We start from the raw sequence: 17,942 nt of genomic DNA, 5'->3' as shown, positions 1-17,942 counted from the left end.
GTTACATGTCCCTGGACACAACTGGCATTTCAGCTGTTTAAAAACAAATATGCATTGGCACCAGCCATCAACTTCGATTCACAGATTAAACGAATACATGTTTGAAATCTCTGAAAGTTGGTTTAAAATTATAAAGATATTGAGGCTGATACAATGACAAGCCATTTTCTGTTAAAACAAGCTCTGTGGGACTCATAGCAATATGACTATAAGAGCCCTGCAGCTAGCAGCTGCACCTAGTTCTTTACACCCAAATGGAAATTGTCCTAGAAGAAAACCATTGGGTCAACAAAATCATTAGGCTTCATCCTGGGATATCTTGTGTAAAAGGCTGTTATTACACCCCACACACACACACACACACACACACACACACACACACTATTTTATGCCAATATTTGAGTCAAGTTAAATCACCAGACTTGCAACAGCAAATACCTTCCCCTTGTTTATTGGTAAAATTACAATTTATTTTCTCTTTTTTTTTTGCATTTTAAACCACATGACCCCACCCTCCCCATGTCCCCTGCCTCACAGTAGTGGCTGCTGTGAAGGTACTGTTGTGCTAGTTGTTGATGTCATAACAGAGGATGACAACACTGGTCAAAGCGATCCCTCCCTGATATGAAAAGTAAAAAGAGAAAAAAAAGTAAGCATAAAAAGTTTGAGATAACATCTGAATTCACAAAGATGACAAGACAGAGCCAGTGCACTTAATAAACATCTGAATTCACAAAGATGACTTAATACCATAGATCAGGAAAAGAAAAAAAAACGGATGAGGAAACATGTAGATTGGGAAGATATTGACAATAACTATTGATTGGTTACAAGTTTGAAAAAAAAGGGATAATACAAAGACAGCAACATGTTTTCAATACACATTTGTGATTTTGGTCAAGAATACAAATCTTGCTTTACGCATTTGTCATTGTACATGGATGATTCAAAGAACATTACATTAATGCTAAATTGACTTATTGGTGATAATGTTAATAATGCACTATTTATTGTATATTGTTGGATTAATTATAAAGCCTTAGGTGTCCCTATGCTTTGAAATCATTCTGAATAACTTGTCAAAAAAGTCGAAGTAATAACAATAGTGATAACAATATAACAATGTAATAAATCAGTTCATCTATACAGCCGCTATCTAGAAGGAAATAGCTGTCCAGCCCCCTCTCCTTTTTGGAACCCTCTCTCTTCACTTCTTCCAGGAAGCCGACGGGGAACAAGGAGGAAAAGTGAATAAACGCTGCATGCACCTTCCACCAAACTAACAGTGACATCAGCTTATGATCAAAATACTGGAGTAATTTATGGTACATATAGAAAAAACAGTAAGTAGGAAAGAAAGGTGAGGGCCAACAAGCCTGTTTATTTATTTTTTATTCCCTCCAGATGCTTTTGATTTGATTTTTTTTTCCTTTACAGAAATACAGAGAACCAAAGATGAGCATGATTGCTCCATTAAGTGCGATCGGTACTGATTGATCTTTTTCTCCTTCCATTGGGCCTTTTTGGTGGTTGTTGTCAAATATCCATTGTCAATCAAGAGATCTTGAGTTGGTACATCTTGGGGTGGGTTTTTTTACTTCATTCTGTAAATTAGTGCGTTGGTCTATTTATTTTATCTGTCGATCGGTTCATCAGTTGTGTCTGGCAGTCTACTGGCCAATAGCACTGGTCTGCCAGACGGTTGGTTGGTTGGTTGGTTGGTACCAGGTAGAAGCTGGTCTGTCCATGGATTGGTTTGACCAATGGGATGCGTGTGTCAGCTGGTTGATATCTGGTCAGGTTGGTTGATACTGTAGGTCGCTTGGATCAATTGACTCAGTACTTTAGTTAGTTTCCACCCCCACAGCACTTGCTACCTCCACCGCCCTGTGGTGCAGTATCCTGCAGGTCCACGCCGCCTCTGGCACGTCCACCAGCACCAGCCCCAGCACCCCCCTGGGGCTCATTCTTCGGAAGCTTCTTGGCTATTTTAAAGAGCACAGACCAGGTAGATGTATGGAAAATGAGCAAACATTCATGTACTTTAGAAATATAATATGGATCAATGTCCCATAGTAATGTAAGGCGCTTACCTATGGCCATAAAAATCTCATTGACATTCATAGCAGTCTTGGCTGAGGTCTCCATGAAGAGCAAACTGTTGTCATCTGCATACGATTGTGCTTCCTAAAACAATAAGGATGCAGATACATTTGGAAACTGCTCTATCAGGCCGTTTGAAGACGTTATTGTCTAGGAATTTCATTAAAGAAAATGTAAGTTTCAGTAGCATTAATTTTGCCCGTTATTAGGCTTTTCCTAAAACAACTACAGTGTAATGAACAGTCTATTTAGATAGCAAAAACTGTACTCAGTACGTGTTATGTACCTGGAAATCTACAGCTCTTTTGTTGGCCAAGTCTGCTTTGTTCCCTGCCAATGCAATGACAATATTAGGACTGGCTTGTCGTTGGAGTTCCTTCACCCAGTTCTTTGCACGTGTGAATGTATCCTAAAAAATAAATTAAAAGAAAATTAAAACAAAGAAAAAAGCACAACACAAAATACACTCAATACGCATAATCATAAAACTTTCACATTCAACTTCACAATTATATGAGCAAAGGTCCTTTGCTCTCTGTATTATTCTGTAATCATCAACCAAGCTGAAAAGCAAGGGTACATTCATAGCTGACAGAGGTTATTTAGGTGCGTTAGTCCAGTGGTTCTCAAAGTGGGGTCCGTGTACCCCAGGGGTCCTTGGGAGGGTTCTAGGGGTCCCCAGCAAAATGAGTGAATATATTAGCCTTGCGTAGCAATACTAATATCACTGCGTGGATATTAGTCTCGTCCCTCTCAGTGGTTTTTCGCAATGGGGGCAATATGCATTGCAAAGGGAGGTGAAGGCTGGCTACGTGAGTCTATGAATATTGTAGCTATGAATATTGTAGCGGCCGGCTACATCCAATAGGAGTGACTGTGGGAGTGTGGGGTGGGACTTCCGGGACTGGGGAAGTGAGTGACAGATGTTATGTGGATGTGCTGTGAGGAATGCTGTTGTGTGTGTTCTAAGAGTTACGGACTGCGGTGAAGCCAGGTCCATTGTTTGTAAAACAGTGTTAAATTACTATTAAAGTTGGAGCCTTGGAATTTGCACTAAGTCTCTGCCTCCAGTTCCTGAGATTGTTACAAAATACATGGCAGCAAAATCTGTTAAACCACTTTGACAATGTCTAACACAAATATTATGTTATTCCTTATGGGATCTCTAAAAAAAAAATCTGATGGGCGTCCAAATAAATAACGTTTCCTTGACAATGTTTGAAAACTACTGTGCTGGTCAATATTTTACATGCCAGGTAACTTACTGTGTTGGTAATGTCATAGACCACGATGGCAGCCTGGGCTCCTCTGTAGTACATGGGCGCCAGGCTGTGATAGCGCTCCTGTCCCGCCGTGTCCCAGATCTCAAACTTAACTGTTGTGTCATCCAAACATACCGTCTGTGTGAGGAAGGCAGCTGCCGAAAAAGACAATACAAAAACCAGTTTAACATGCAATGCAGTCTAGTCTCACAAATGTTATGTTTCAGGCATTTAGCTGCTCCTGTAATGCAAAGTGACTTACAAGTGAAAGTGCAACTACATACAGTAAGTAATTATCGATTCCCCTTTTCACCAATATTAGAAACTGCGGAAAGTAAGGTGCACAAGGATCTGGACCTGGAGAATATTCTGTAGATGGTGATTCATATTATAAGAGAAGAACCGGGGCAGAAACACAGCATGAGAGCTAGGAAGAGGAGTAGCAAGAGTTGTCCAACTCAAATTCACCACTAAAAGCACATTGTCAGGGCACGGTGGCAGTCTGTAGTGTTGTCGCCTCACAGCTAGAAGGTCCTGGGTTTGATACCCGCTCAGGACGCTGTGGGCACTGGCGCCGTGTCCTCTCCTACGCGTCATCAGTGCCCATATCCGAGGCGGGGTTGGCAAAAGGGCCTTTCTGTGTGGAGCTTGAATGTTCTCCCCGTGTGCCCTAGGGTAGGTACCCTCACAAAAACATGTAGTAAACCTGGTCTCGGATGGAGGGGAAATAACTGGTTGGAATAACGTGTTCCTTCCACACGCTACGTCCAGTGAAACTCCCCCCAGTCAGGTGTAAAGGAGCGACTTGGACACTCAGGCATGAAGCATGAGTTAAAGTCCGTTGCTCTCCCCAGGTTGGTGGAGGGTGTGTAGAGCTCAGAATCACATTAGATAATTGACACATGGGTGAAAAATGGGTAAAAAAATAATAATTAAAAGCCCATTGTACCTTATTTTACCCATAGCAATTCAAAGTCCCGACCAATCTCTCCAGCTCTTTAGTAAAGAGTAAATACATTTTCAGGTCAGAATAACACAAACGCACAAGAAAGTAAGTGATAAAACATTTGGAACTAGAAAAAGTGCCCTTCTTGGCACAGGTCTCCACCAGGTTATCCACAGATCCGTGCAGTTAGAGGTAAAAACACTTTTTGGCCAGTTATAGCGCCACCTTGAGGCTGAGTTGAAATTGTTCATGTGGCATTTTGTCCTGGGCCTAGTGGGAATGTGGGTGCACAATTTGACGGAAATCACGCGATGTGTTCATGATTTGCAGCATTTTGTTTGAAACTGAGCACTCCTGTGAACTTTGGAAGCCAATCTTAACCAATCAGGATGGAGTCTGAGAAATCTGAAAGACCGGTTTGGTTGAATGGCTCTAGAGAGACTGTGTACCAATTTGCGTGATGTTTGGACAAAATCTGTAGGTGTACTGTGCAAAAACTAGTTTTGCACAAAGCGGCCTCCTGGTGGCGCTATAACAGGCCGTTCTGGAAAGTTTGGGGCAGAGGTTCATCGTTGGCATCCAGGGAGTGTGTGTACCAATTTGCGTGATGTTTGGACAAAATCTGTAGGTGTACTGTGCAAAAACTTGTTTTGCACAAAGCGGCCTCCTGGTGGCGCTATAACAGGCCGTTCAGGAAAGTTTGGGGCAGAGATTCATCGTTGGCATCCAGGGAGTGTGTGTGCAAAATTTGCCATCGACCGGGTTAACGGTGGCCGAGATTAGCTGTTCACGGACACACGGACGGACACACAAACGGACGGACGGAGTGCAAAACATACTCTCCCCACATGCCTTCGGCCTGGTGGAGACAATGATTGAAGCAGATGAATGGTTTCCATTTGACACAATACTGTAGCAATGATTGTTATCAGAATAGAGTTTTAACCTGGTGATGAACCACAATGGAAACAAGCCCCTGCAGATTTCTGAGTTATCCTTTTAGCATAACTTTGACTGTACTACTTGTATCGTTAATAGTGATGTTAATCAATTATTCAATCAAACCATTTATTAAACAAACAATTCACTTACAGCACTTTTAAATGACATGATTGACATTTTTAATTAAACCTTTTTCATTTAAAAAGCTAGATCTTAGATGAGAGACCTCAAGGCTGGAAAGGGGAGGAAGAGTCAATGTAATATGTAAACAAGATAATTGCAGATACCTTGACATGACAAAAACAAAACAGAACAGACCTAAGCCAGAGAAATTAAACATTGCCAGTGTTCCCACTGGCGATGGAATGTGTGGGATATCACTTTGAGATGCCGTAGCGGCCGATGCCTATTCCAGATAGGAGTAATTGGGTGATTTCCCCATGAGAGTCGTTCATAAAGTCATGGGAGTAAATACATTTAGTTACTTTTCCACAGAACCATCAATATGTTTTTGTTAACCCTGTTTTTAACCTTTATGATAGACCATATGTTTTTAACCTTGTAGCACTCTGAGATTCCTTGTGAATGAAAAGTGCAATATAAATAAAATTCATTATTATTATTATTAATACAGAATTTATTTTCAATGTTTGTAACCCAGTTAAAATCCAGACAAACTTTGTCAAGGCCAATATCCCCATGAGTGAATACACCTTTGTATGTGATGAAAATAATACTAATAATCATTTGTGTTTTGGAGGTAAATGTGTAGCTGACAATATAAGCTCCGACTTACCCCGTTTGTTGTGTAAACAAATGAGTCACGTCTAAACCTTTCTGGGCAGATAAACACCAGAAACACCAGAATCGGTTTCTGGAGTGTATGTTATGTGACCCCCCCCCCCCACCACCACCACCACCACCACACACACACACACACACACACCAAAAAAATCACACACGTGTGAACTGAGTGGTGCAATCCCCCCCCCCCCTCTCTCCCTCTCTCTCTCTCTCTCATTAGAGACACTACCCCTCTCACTGTTTCTGGCGCCCCCTACTGCTATTATTAAGTCACATACTCGTGCTCACACAGACACACACACAAACAGGTACGAGGACATTGCAAGCTGGTTGTAGCAGTGGTTGCACCACTCAAAAAGAAAAGAAAACCAGGCTGAGAATGAACACAGATTGCATAAGAGACAGGCGAGACCACTCCACTGCAGACACTACATGCTTATTCAGCCTTGCTGTGTCACATGACAGAGGAAAATGTGAGCTCATTGTACATACTTTAGAGCTTTGTGACCTTTGACCGAGCAGGCAGCTGACCACAAGTTAACTAGAGGAAAGAAATGCTGACTTGTTTCAAGTCTTTGGCCAGTGTAAGCACCAAGCATCCTGCCCCACATCCCCCACACCATCATTATTCATAGATTGTGTGATATGGGATTCTATAGGGAGAAAATGTTAGTTGAAAATAAAGACTACTGGACATTTACCCATTTAAACTCGATACATACTACATACGTTGTGAGATTGTAGGTCTGCTATTTTTGTATGAAATGGCCCATAAATTAGGCTTTACGTTTCATTTTAACCAGGTAAGTTAACTAGCGACACAGTCTTGGAAAGACCACCAGCCTTGTCAGTGGGAAATATCAGGTAAAGGGCTAATCAATGCCTGGGTCTGCCGCCAGCTTAAACAGGAGGCCAAGACTGATATGGCATTGACAACACAAATGTTCAATTTGCCCTGTAGCATTGCTGATGTTGTAGTCGTAGACTACTAGGCACTTCTACAAAAATATTTATTCATTTTAACTCCCCGTGAATCTGAACTACAAGCATAATGCTACTTTAGGCAGAATGGGATGATTCTACAGAAAACTTCCTTTTTGGGTGAAAAGGGACATGTATTTGGTCATCACCACCTAGGCATATAAGTTTCACTGGTCTACACCAGTCCCAGGAAACCACCATTGTTGTCTCCTTCCTTCCTGTTTGAAGTAACCACATTCATCGCTGCCTTCAAAAGGTAACTGAATAATAACAATCTAAACTTGCAGCCTTTTTATTTTCAGGATTCTTTCGTGATAAATTGAATACATAAAAATGAATGTAGGCTACCTTCCAATTGGACCAAAACTTGGTCCTGTAGCATCAATTATGATAAAGGGCCATGCAAACTCACCCCAGGAACAAAATTAATTATTCCCACCCTGATGTTACTACATCCTATGTGCACAACATGGGACCTGTTTAAATTCAACTGAAACAAATCATTTAATCAAGAAACCACATATTTGACATGTTTTCATTAAATTAATGCAGTCAATCAGAGTTCAGTTCAACCTCATTAGAACCTCTTTGAGAAACAAAGTTAGGAAGGATGCAATTTAATGGCATTCAAAGTTAAACACATAGTCACATACCTTTCTGAGCCATTTCAAAACCTGTGTAGGCCTACTCTTTCTCCTACCGAAAATGGATCAGGAATCAATAATGCTAATGGCATGACTGGTGGCATCAATAAAAAGATAAATTTTCATCCCCAACCGTAACTGAACTGGGGCTGCAGCACTTTCCATGACAAGATTCAGAATGACAGAAGATGCAACGCTGAATGATTGATGGAGACAAACCCATTCATTAGGGGTGTGGTTGGAGAGCTGAATAATTCTTAAATTTAATATATAATTATATATATATATGATAAAATTTCAATAAAGATTACAATATTATACCATATTAAAAAAAGAAGGCTCATCTGTACATGCCAGGCAGAGAGGATTAGACATGTGAGAAGCTAGTTGTCACTCTGATTCCATCAAAGGCACAATACATTTGGAAGGCGCTCACCTCCGATGGTGCTCTCCTGGTACTCATGGAACTGGCCCTTGACGAAGCGCAGCACCAAGCTCGACTTGCCTACCGCCGACTCTCCCAACAGCACTAGCTTGAACTGGCAGATCTTGTTGCTTGCTGCGGTGCCGTTGGTTCGTGCCTGTCCTCGCCCTGCCATAGTGCTGTGCTTAGAGCTTCACTGGAGGAAGAGAATGGAAGTCCCAGTTGACTCTAGGCTAAGGCTTAGTACAGGGGCGGACAAAGCCCGGACAAAGGCTGGTTGAGCTAGGCAAGGCCAGGTATAGTCCAGGCGGCAAACCAGAGAAGATGCCTCACCGATGAAAGCTGGAAGAGAGAGAGAGTACATAAATAAATAAGAGTCCTGTGCGCAGCATTCGAACATTGGGCCTCATAAACAGACCAGCGTATTCTACTCTGAGAACGCATGAGAACTCGTGTTTTTCAACCTAAAGAAATTTGTGACGAGAAAAAGCTCTGTGGCGAGGATGTGCTTAAAAAGGAGCACATACCTGTGTGATTTTACAAGCAGTGATTTGGCATCATCACAGTACCACATGGTAACACTCTACAACGAGGGGTTAATAAGATCTTGTAAAGCCAAATTATACTCCAATCCATATTCTATAATAGGACAGTGGCAGCCCAGAGCCCACTCGCTCACCAAAATAATAGATCTACAAGGCTTCACATTTCAACACCTTGTCAGCTTGTACATGATGTTGTATTTGGCAAGCGATATGTGTATCAGCTGACATTGAGTAAAGTATTGCTCTCATGTGTAAATAAGAAAATGTTTTCCAAAGTTTAAGCAGTGACAAAGGAATGCTGGAATGCAGGAACAATGCTATCCAATAGTTACTGATTATGTATCAGAGCTGTATGGTCATTGATCACAGGAGGAAATGCACTCTTTTAGTGCTGCCCAATTTTTAATAAAAAAAAAAGAAAAAAAGATCGAGATCTAGAATCAGAAACCTATGCAATCTCATTTTGTGAAGAATCATGCAGCACTAGTTGGATGTCAAATTCATTTTAGTTACTCTTATGCTTTTGCTTGTTTTTTTAATAAATATTTTCAGGAAAGAAAATTGTGTGAGAATCTTGTTAAAGAAATTCGAGATTCACATTTGAGCAAGAATCGTGCAGCACTACGCTCTTTGCACAAACATATCCTAACTACTCCATCTGTTGCCCTGCATCGGGAATGGACAGAGATTTTATCCAGTGAGCATCTTCAGATGGTAATTATTATCAATCAAGTTTCATAATTAAATATTAGAGTTTGCCAACTACGATGTTTCAGCGTAGAGATGACGGCTCTATGCCAAACAACTAAAGTATTGCATTTCTTCTTTTGGAGTGCCGCAATATTCAGAAACAGTGGGGTTTTTTTATCTGCATCACAGCCTCAGTCAAAACCCAACTCATGAGTCACGTTTAGGTCTAGTTGGTACTCCAGAAACCAGAAACTAACTATCAAATGTAGTTTGTCATTCCTTCTTACAAGTATTTCACACACACACACACACACACACACACACACAAATCAGTATGAGACCGACAATTTGTCAGTGACAAACCCTGAGCTATCATATTAGCCCACAAAATAAAATAAATATATATCATAAGCATGGTGACTGAAACAGAAACATTTCATGATATGGTAATGAGTTAGATACTTACATTGCACAAGGGTAAGGGTTGACTACAAAAGATAAGATGCTGGCGTTATCATTTAATCGTTATTTACTTTTGGCAAAGTGTTGCTGCAAAGAGCCTCTGCTTGTTTGAAACAGCATGTGGCATCACTGAAAGCTTGCTCGGCATCCAATGGTATGGTATGTGGTGATAAATGGAAATATTACGGGTTTTACCCAGAAGCCAAAAGGTTAATGTCTACAACTTTAATGTGTAGACGGCTTGCCAAAGAAGATGCTCTACTCACAACAACCACACAGAGCACAGAGGTTGGTTCAAACAGCAAAGCACATCACCAGGACTAAGATTCTGTCATGCTGGCTTTCTCAATCACCATCAACAACAGTCAGGAACAAGAACATGAAAGCGGTGGCATCTACCTGCCTCATGGCCAGATAAGCTCTACACTTCATTCTCCAGGGAAAGAGAACCAGCAGCGTGAATGTTTTTTTATTGTGGGCGAGGAGGGAAAAGTGATTCATATAAACACTTTGTTTTGATAATGAATTAAATCACATTGCATCCAAGTTCTAATGATACATTTTCAATATATATTTCAAAACTTTTTCTCGTACTGAAAATGGATCAGGAATCAATAATACAATATAGATGACCAATATAGATGACCAATATACATTACGCAAAAAGGTGACGGGGAGCTAGGAGGAGGGCTGACAGTGTCAGGGGTACAGAATGATCGGGGCCCCCCTTCAGTTAGGAAGGGGCAAAATGCCCTGGATCACACTTTATAGTTTGCAATGTATGGTTGTCAAATAATCAAACCATTAAGAACCACTGCTCTAGTAGTCTACCAACCAGATTGGTCAAAATAAAAAGCAATGGATTGTCACTTTAAATCCAACTCTATTTCAGTTGAGTGACGCACATGAGATCCAGCAGCTTCTGCTTGGTCACAATGGTCAGAGACAGGAAACCCGGCTCAGTTCATATCAGGAAGTGAAGATTGCAGAACACATTAGTTGCCTCAACTTTTTCACTGGAAAAATAAAATGCAGGCCATTGGCACATAGACAACAATAAAATAATCCACCATGTCAGACAGTGACTGACAAGAAGAAACGGTGTACTACAAAAAGTATAAAAGGTGTTATTACATTACACTTGTCTTTTGTACAACAGAGTTAACAACAGCTATTTGCGAGGAGGAAATGACAGAGAATTACATAATGAGTAATGACAGAGAATGAGTATGTCAGAATAGTTAAGAGTCATTACAGTCAGGCTAGGTCAGAGACATTCAGACCTGAGTTGACTAACTTGACTCGCTCTGGGCTTTGCCCCAGGTCTGGGCTGGGCCTAATCTTTAGCATGTGACGGGAGAGCAAAGCCATGTTTGAAATGACTGCTAAATGTCAGAGTGAAATTCATCTTATCCAGACAACAAAATATTCAAAGTCTTGGGTCTGAGAGGCCAACCCTCATCAAAGCTATTTTGTTTACCGGGTCAACAAACTGCATTTCTGAATGCCAGACTAATCAGACAACATTCTATGGAGGAAGCAAGCATGGAAGGTTGGTTGAGAAAAACGATTTTATATAGGAGTTTATAGGCTTTCCTAATTTCCATAGCCCTGGGTACTACTAGCGTTTTCTACTTAACTCCAGTAGACCATGTAGAAAAAGAAGACCCATGGATTTACAAATGTGCGATCAAACAGGGATAAAGAAAATCTATCACAGTACTAGGCTGATCACATTACGTCACAGCAATGAGTGAATCATTAAAATGCACTCAAATCGCAGACCAAGGTTCGGGTTGCATACAACATGTAGCAAAATAATTGAACCCTTGATGTCATCAATTTGTTTCTAAAATCTGTAAAGGCTCCAGATTTGTCTTTATCAATGACACAGAGAGAGCATTGGGACAAACCTGCTAGAACTTGATGACACATTGCTGGCAACTTGGCATCAACATTGGACAGTAAACCTAATGGTAACAAAAAAGCTGATTATTTATGTAAATATTGAAGGCGATGGAAAGAAAGCCATTCATTTCTTAGCTTTGTTTTTTTAGCATGTATTCTGGACACATGGCGTGGCAGTGGCTCAGGTGTAGAGTGGCCGGTAGAACAGCCAGATGGGAACCGCAAGGTTCCCAGTTCGATCCCGGGCTCCGCCAGAGTTATGCCCCCTACACACTGCACGATATTTGACCCAGTTATGCTATTGGGGAGCTTTTTTGGAGCTCTCTGACAAAACCCCCGATCTGATCGGGCTTGATCGCCGAGGTTTTGCTTGCTGTGTGAGAAAGGATCTGCGAGAAGCTCCAGCGGCGATAAAGTGCTCACCGACCGTTTATGAATATCTACCAGGTTTGATATTTGAGTCTCTCACCGACTTCATACAGTTGAAGAGTTCATACAGTATGAACGGGGTTGCAACCACACCCCGAGAAGGTCCAAATTAAAGACAATGAGAGCACTGTGCTCACAGACAAAAAGTATGTCTGTCTGTCTCGATAGACGATAGTATATAACCATTATATATGGGTAAATCCAGGTGTCATACATATTGGTAGCTATATTAGCCTAATATTGCTGTTATAGTCTAGAAAACCAACGCATCTCACTTGAATGTTGATATTAAAAGAGCGCAAACATGCTGTGCTGAGAGAGAGACATAACCCTATACCTAAACTTAACCCCAGTATAACTATGCCTAACCCTAAACTTATTTCTAAACTTATTCTCAGTAAAACAAAATGAAGATTAAAGAATACAAGAACCGCTGCAACGAGCGGTCGGCGTGAGGTTGTCGGGGGGAAATAAATCGAGGGGTGAGATGGTTTAGGGGCGACCGTACCCGATACCACACCTATACGTGAGATGTCAAAAAGAGCTGGGTGAAAGAAGATGGGAGAAATGTATAGAGTATTTAGCTGGGGGGTGGATATGGAGTGAAATAGTGAATATGGGCTGTCTTTCCGGTTGTCAATGGATGTAAGGAATCCAAAAGTCTGTAATATGTATTGTTGTTGCTTGTTGCCTCGATGTATCGACTATCGAGTCTGGATCGCATCTTGGTGAACTCTTGCCGTATGTGACCCCTAGTCAGCGATGAATTGTTTTGTGTGAAAACCACAAAGATACAACAGCCAACTTACAAAAAAAACAAAACACTCTTGTAGTGTGAAATACATAACGATCTGATGACTCGCCAACAACTTTAAAAAGTGTCAATTTTGTCAAAGTGTCCTTGAGCTCCTAATTGCTCCCAATGTGCTAGCGCAATTTTTTTAAATACGGGGTATATATATATATATTCTCCACCAATGGCAAGAATGCAAGTGTAGGCCAAGAGCCAAGTCCCTCCATCAGTAGTGTGTTAAAAATAAAGCAGATGCTTACTACAGTCAGCAGGCGACTGTCTAACTGTCTAACACAGAGAGAGACAGGCCTGCATGCATCACAATCAACCTTTCACGGATGCTTAATGGTATCCTAATGGGCTCTGGAGCCCTCCACAGGGAAGTGGGTCAGAGAGACAGAGGAGGACATGGATCAGTCACTGAAAGGGGGAGGAAGAGGCAAGATCAAGGAGCCAAAAGCAGGGATAGACTGAAATATTCATAGTGGCATCGTGTGAGCTCTGTTTTCAGCATGATATCTACAGTTGGCAAGATGTAATGAATTTAAGGCTGTATACTAATTATGCTGCAGATAAAATACAAATACATAAATGAGAGAATAATGCCCACAAGCAGAGCTTCATATAAATTAAATAAAAACAGCAAATTCTCAACCAAATTCGGGGGCCAAAAACAGAGTCCATTATTCGTAGACAATATGTACTCAACTGATATTTTATCAGTATAATTTATTTCCAATCGAAAATGCCAATAGCCAATATGTTGTGCCAATATTGTATATCCTACAAACAAAGTAATTGTAAATTCAACATATAAGTGCCCTGAAAACTCCTCTCATAACTTTCCTCAATATTGAATGAACAGCCTGGGAAAAAAGTGATGACAATAATAAAAGTGGATATTAATATTAAACCAAATGCAGACCGGTACATTTTAACAGTGTTCTACTATTTACTGAATGAATGAATATCAAGTTACTGTTATCCCTTGAACACTAGTGTCCCTATTCTGTGGATAGATAACAATTTTGTCAATCCAACAGAATCAGAGATTAAAATAGGGTGCATTTTGCATTCCAAAACGCAATTTATAGTTAAGGGACACAATAAAACGACCTCTGCATCTACGCTACGGGATGCACTACTGTACTGTTTTTTACTCTAGTTTATTTTGCTAGCTTTAGTTATAATTACTTCTTCTGTTTTCTATATGAATATATTAAACCACATTATAACCATATGAAATTAAATGAGTTAAATGCTGCAATTTGTAAAAAATATATTTGCAAAATATTACTCCTAACGTCGTTGAAGTGGGACTCATAAAATGTCCCTGGGACTCACATTGAAAACCTATTTACTTCACTGCAGAATATATTGATTGAATTGAACTATTTTAACTAAATGTCACATCAAATGAGGTGACTTCATGTGGCCATCAATAGAAAGTTAATAGAATAGGCAAGTTGGTTGACTAAAAACAGTAGTATCAACATAATGATTTGTCATCCTGAACAGGGTGTGATGTCAGTGTATTTGAGCACACACAATATTTCCTTATAGGCAAGCAGAGTTGTTTAATACTTTATGATGGGCATGAATAAAGCTCAAACTATGCACAGGCAAAGAACTACACCCAGAATATACACCGGCATATTAATGTGACAACTTGTATTAGTCATCAATGTTGTGTACCCAATTGAGCTGAATATAAGACTACATATTTTCCCCATTGGAAATATCCTAGAAAACAGCGTTAATATAATCGGGGACTAGACTACCGGTATTTGACATTCAATGTTCTATTTCCACAAATGAGTCTTGAAAAATGTGGGTTGTCTTAAAATCAGAGTAGTCTTTTATTCGGCACAATACGGTAGTTAGCGCACTTCTAAGCGAATCTCACTCGACCAGTTACCTAGAAACAAGTGTTGACTTGAGAACTGTTCTTTTCATTCCAAAGGTGGGGGACCCTGGTCTGAATAAGGTGGCACTTGACTGCATGGCAATGTTAATGGCATCTGTCTGTCTGTTGTCTGATGGTTGTTGTGGGGAGTGTGCAATAGTCTCCATGCTTGGAGTACTAATTAGCTACCAGAAAAATCTTTGAGCTAATTGGGCATGCCTTTCATGTTTAAGGATTTCACATTGGTCAGGAAGTAGCCAAAGTATGAGTTTTAAATCTTCAAATGCAAAGCCAATCTTAAAGGTCCATGTGGTGCTGACTGGCAACAGGCTTTAAGAGTGGCACACTGATCCAAAAGCAGAAAGCTGTTTAAAATTCCTGTCCCATCTCTGTGAAAGAAGAGAAACCCTTCATAAAGGTAAGCCACGCCACATTTTCCCATTCAAACTAAACTGACTTTTGGAAGGAGCAACACTTGGGGTGAGACACTGGTGATAAAGTGGAGGAAAATACAGCAGGATACGCATCACCATGAGATAACACCATAGCAAGTCACAGGCACTTCCTGTGCCTTCTTTCCCTTATTGTGTGGACAATTTGGACAGTTATCTAGTAGTGTATGTGATTGAAACAGACTAGCACTTGGTTTGCTTTATTGCAAAGAAAGAAAGAAAGACAGACACGCAAAAGATTAAGAACTTTTCATAAAGTATAAAATCGGTAACAAATGTGGAAATTCACATATGGTAACAGAGTTCCTCAGATCGTGTGCCATGCTATGATAGTTTTTTTAATTTTCACCATGAGCTGAATGATTAACAGAATTCAATGTGTCTCCAAATATCCATATAGTTGTACTGGATTTGTGAGTAATTTCATAATTTTAAAATTGACTATTGACTGACTCTCCTATGAAAATTGACAAATCATCAATTCCTCCCATTTTCACCCAAAGTTTGAATATGAATAGTTTCCCTAAAAGATCATGCTGCTGGATGATGCTCAGATTATTATTACATTTTTTCCAGATTTTTATATTCACCAAAACAACTAGTCAAAACAACTCCCTTTTCAAATTACATTGTTAAATTGTGTTCTCCTCTGTTGCAAAGATAAAGGGAGTGGACATGGATGATTGAAGTCAGGCTGGGTGTCGCCACCAGTTCTCTCACTCACACGCGCAAGATATCTAAGTCTAGAATAAAAGACCTTTTCTTTCGTTATGATATAGCACATTCACAAACTGTCGATATGCTGGTTAGGGTTCCTGTAAAATCTCTAGCATAACAAGTTTGACACCCCTGCTATGAACCACCACTCTCCCAGGACAAGGTCCACACACCATAAACATAACAGCAGCTCAGGAAAGTTATTGTAAATCCATCGTGTCTCAAAGGTCTATACTGTGTTCCCCTTATGGAACCATAAACACAAACACTATGAACACTTGTTAAAATCTCGGAGGCACAAGGCCAAGTCCATTTAAATCTGCAAACACATACGTAGTAAACTAGCAAAATAAGAAGCTTAGCATTGATGGCATGTGGCACACCTCTTCAAAGCCAGGATAAAATATTACTTATAATTAACTTTTTATGTAAAGTAGAAGTTAGCACTTGACTGACTGGCAGAAATAGCTAATGCATATTGGCTACATAGGTGATCAGGTGACAAAGTTGACAGACAGTGTCAAAGGAATCATATGCAAACCTCACCAGATAACTGGCCCATGCCAATCCATAATGTCTGCCAAACAATACATTATACAGTCAACTTACACCACTTCTTCTTCCCAAGTTGCCTTAGCTAGCATTATCTGTCTGGTGCTATAACCTAGTACGTTACTTATTTCACAGCAGGGTACATGGATATTATTTATGAATATGATACCAACTGTAATACTGTAAGTTACATGCGAATCGGGAAACTAGCATTAACGTTAAGTTCGTTGATGTTTCACCGTTTTAACAGAGGCGAGAGGCTAATGTGAAACACCTCGTCCAGCTAGCATTATAGCTAGCTAACATTTTACAGTTCTTCCATCTGTCGACAACAAAAACCTCCGAAACCAAAACTAAAGCCAAGGAGTTGGAACATTGAGCCCGTGCAGCTGGCTAAAGCCGGATATATAACACTCTCTGCGGCAAGACGGTGTGGAAAAACACATTAGCTCCTAGTACAACAAGCTAAGTGACATAGCCAAGTTAGTTAGCCAGAGATAACGTCATTAGCCAACTTTTCCTTTCCCCGGCCAGACAGACGTACAGGGGTCGTCAGCTGCTTGACAGCTGAGACACCGAGAAACGCTCAACAAACACCGATGATCCATTATTCGCTCGACGACCGAAATGAGTCGTTTCTTCTGCAACGACTTCAGTCCGTTTTTGTCTTCATGTTAACACAGTTGACAACACGTAACGTCTGTCGAAAATACGTCATTTTTGTTCTCAACAACACTTGTCAAAAGGAGCTCGCGCGACGAAGTAGCCTCGGGGATTTCCCCCCTCTTCTTGGTTCCCGTTGCTGGTCAGCCTAATGCTCTCATATTGTTATATTATAGTCTTATTATATTATATATGATTTGTTTCTATATATTGTGTTGATTTAAAAAGGTCCGCCGCTGGACGGACTCTCGATGCGGGCGGTTTAATGATCCCTGTACTTGCCTGATGGCTGGTTTGGCCAAAATGTTAACTGAGGCTGTGGAAAATCTTCTACGACTAACAACATAGTATGATTTAAGCGCCCACTACAAACTCCACGTATTCCCAACGTCCACACATGTAAATAGTTTTTATTTCTTAAAAAACACTTACACTACTTTAGTTGTTTTCGCTGAGCACACATCGGTACCCCTCTGTTCTTCTTCTCTTCTCGGGCCCTGGCCTTCCCTTCCGGTTAGTGACTTTTCCGGGAACCTCCCACTCTTGTCAGCAGGGTTTCTGAACCAATGAGACACACACTTCATTTATATGGTGCCTCGCAGGGCGGTGTCGCGCACGGTGAAAATGGCAGATATACAAGCCCACGACGTGTCGGCGATGCGAAGGGTCGTGAGCTTGTAAAGTTGCTTTTTTTGTCGTCAGAAGAACTGCCTGGGAAC

At 40.6% G+C, this 17,942-nt stretch overlaps 2 protein-coding genes across 2 annotated transcripts in view; both read right to left on the bottom strand.

Moving 5' to 3' along the window:
- Positions 1-708: 708 nt before the first annotated feature.
- rab5c (RAB5C, member RAS oncogene family) lies at positions 709-17,751 on the bottom strand. Its single transcript, XM_083780768.1, has 6 exons — positions 17,656-17,751; positions 8,119-8,448; positions 3,369-3,520; positions 2,390-2,512; positions 2,094-2,187; positions 709-1,985 (listed from the first exon to the last, which is right to left on the bottom strand). The coding sequence occupies exons 2-6, from the start codon at positions 8,279-8,281 to the stop codon at positions 1,849-1,851; spliced, it is 669 nt and encodes a 222-aa protein (XP_083636894.1). The 5' UTR covers positions 8,282-8,448; positions 17,656-17,751; the 3' UTR covers positions 709-1,848.
- kcnh4a (potassium voltage-gated channel, subfamily H (eag-related), member 4a) overlaps positions 17,113-17,942 on the bottom strand; it is a gene marked incomplete at both ends in the record, with an annotated part of 33,611 nt that continues 32,781 nt past the window's right edge. Inside the window, one exon of the mRNA XM_083780367.1 lies at positions 17,113-17,127. Within this exon, the coding sequence (XP_083636493.1) occupies positions 17,113-17,127 (15 nt within the window). The remainder of the gene's footprint in view (positions 17,128-17,942) is intronic.

Source organism: Protomyctophum parallelum, assembly GCF_964188405.1.
Source record: "Protomyctophum parallelum genome assembly, chromosome: 13".
Lineage (NCBI taxonomy): Eukaryota > Metazoa > Chordata > Actinopteri > Myctophiformes > Myctophidae > Protomyctophum > Protomyctophum parallelum.
This window is presented reverse-complemented; position numbering and strand designations above follow the sequence as displayed.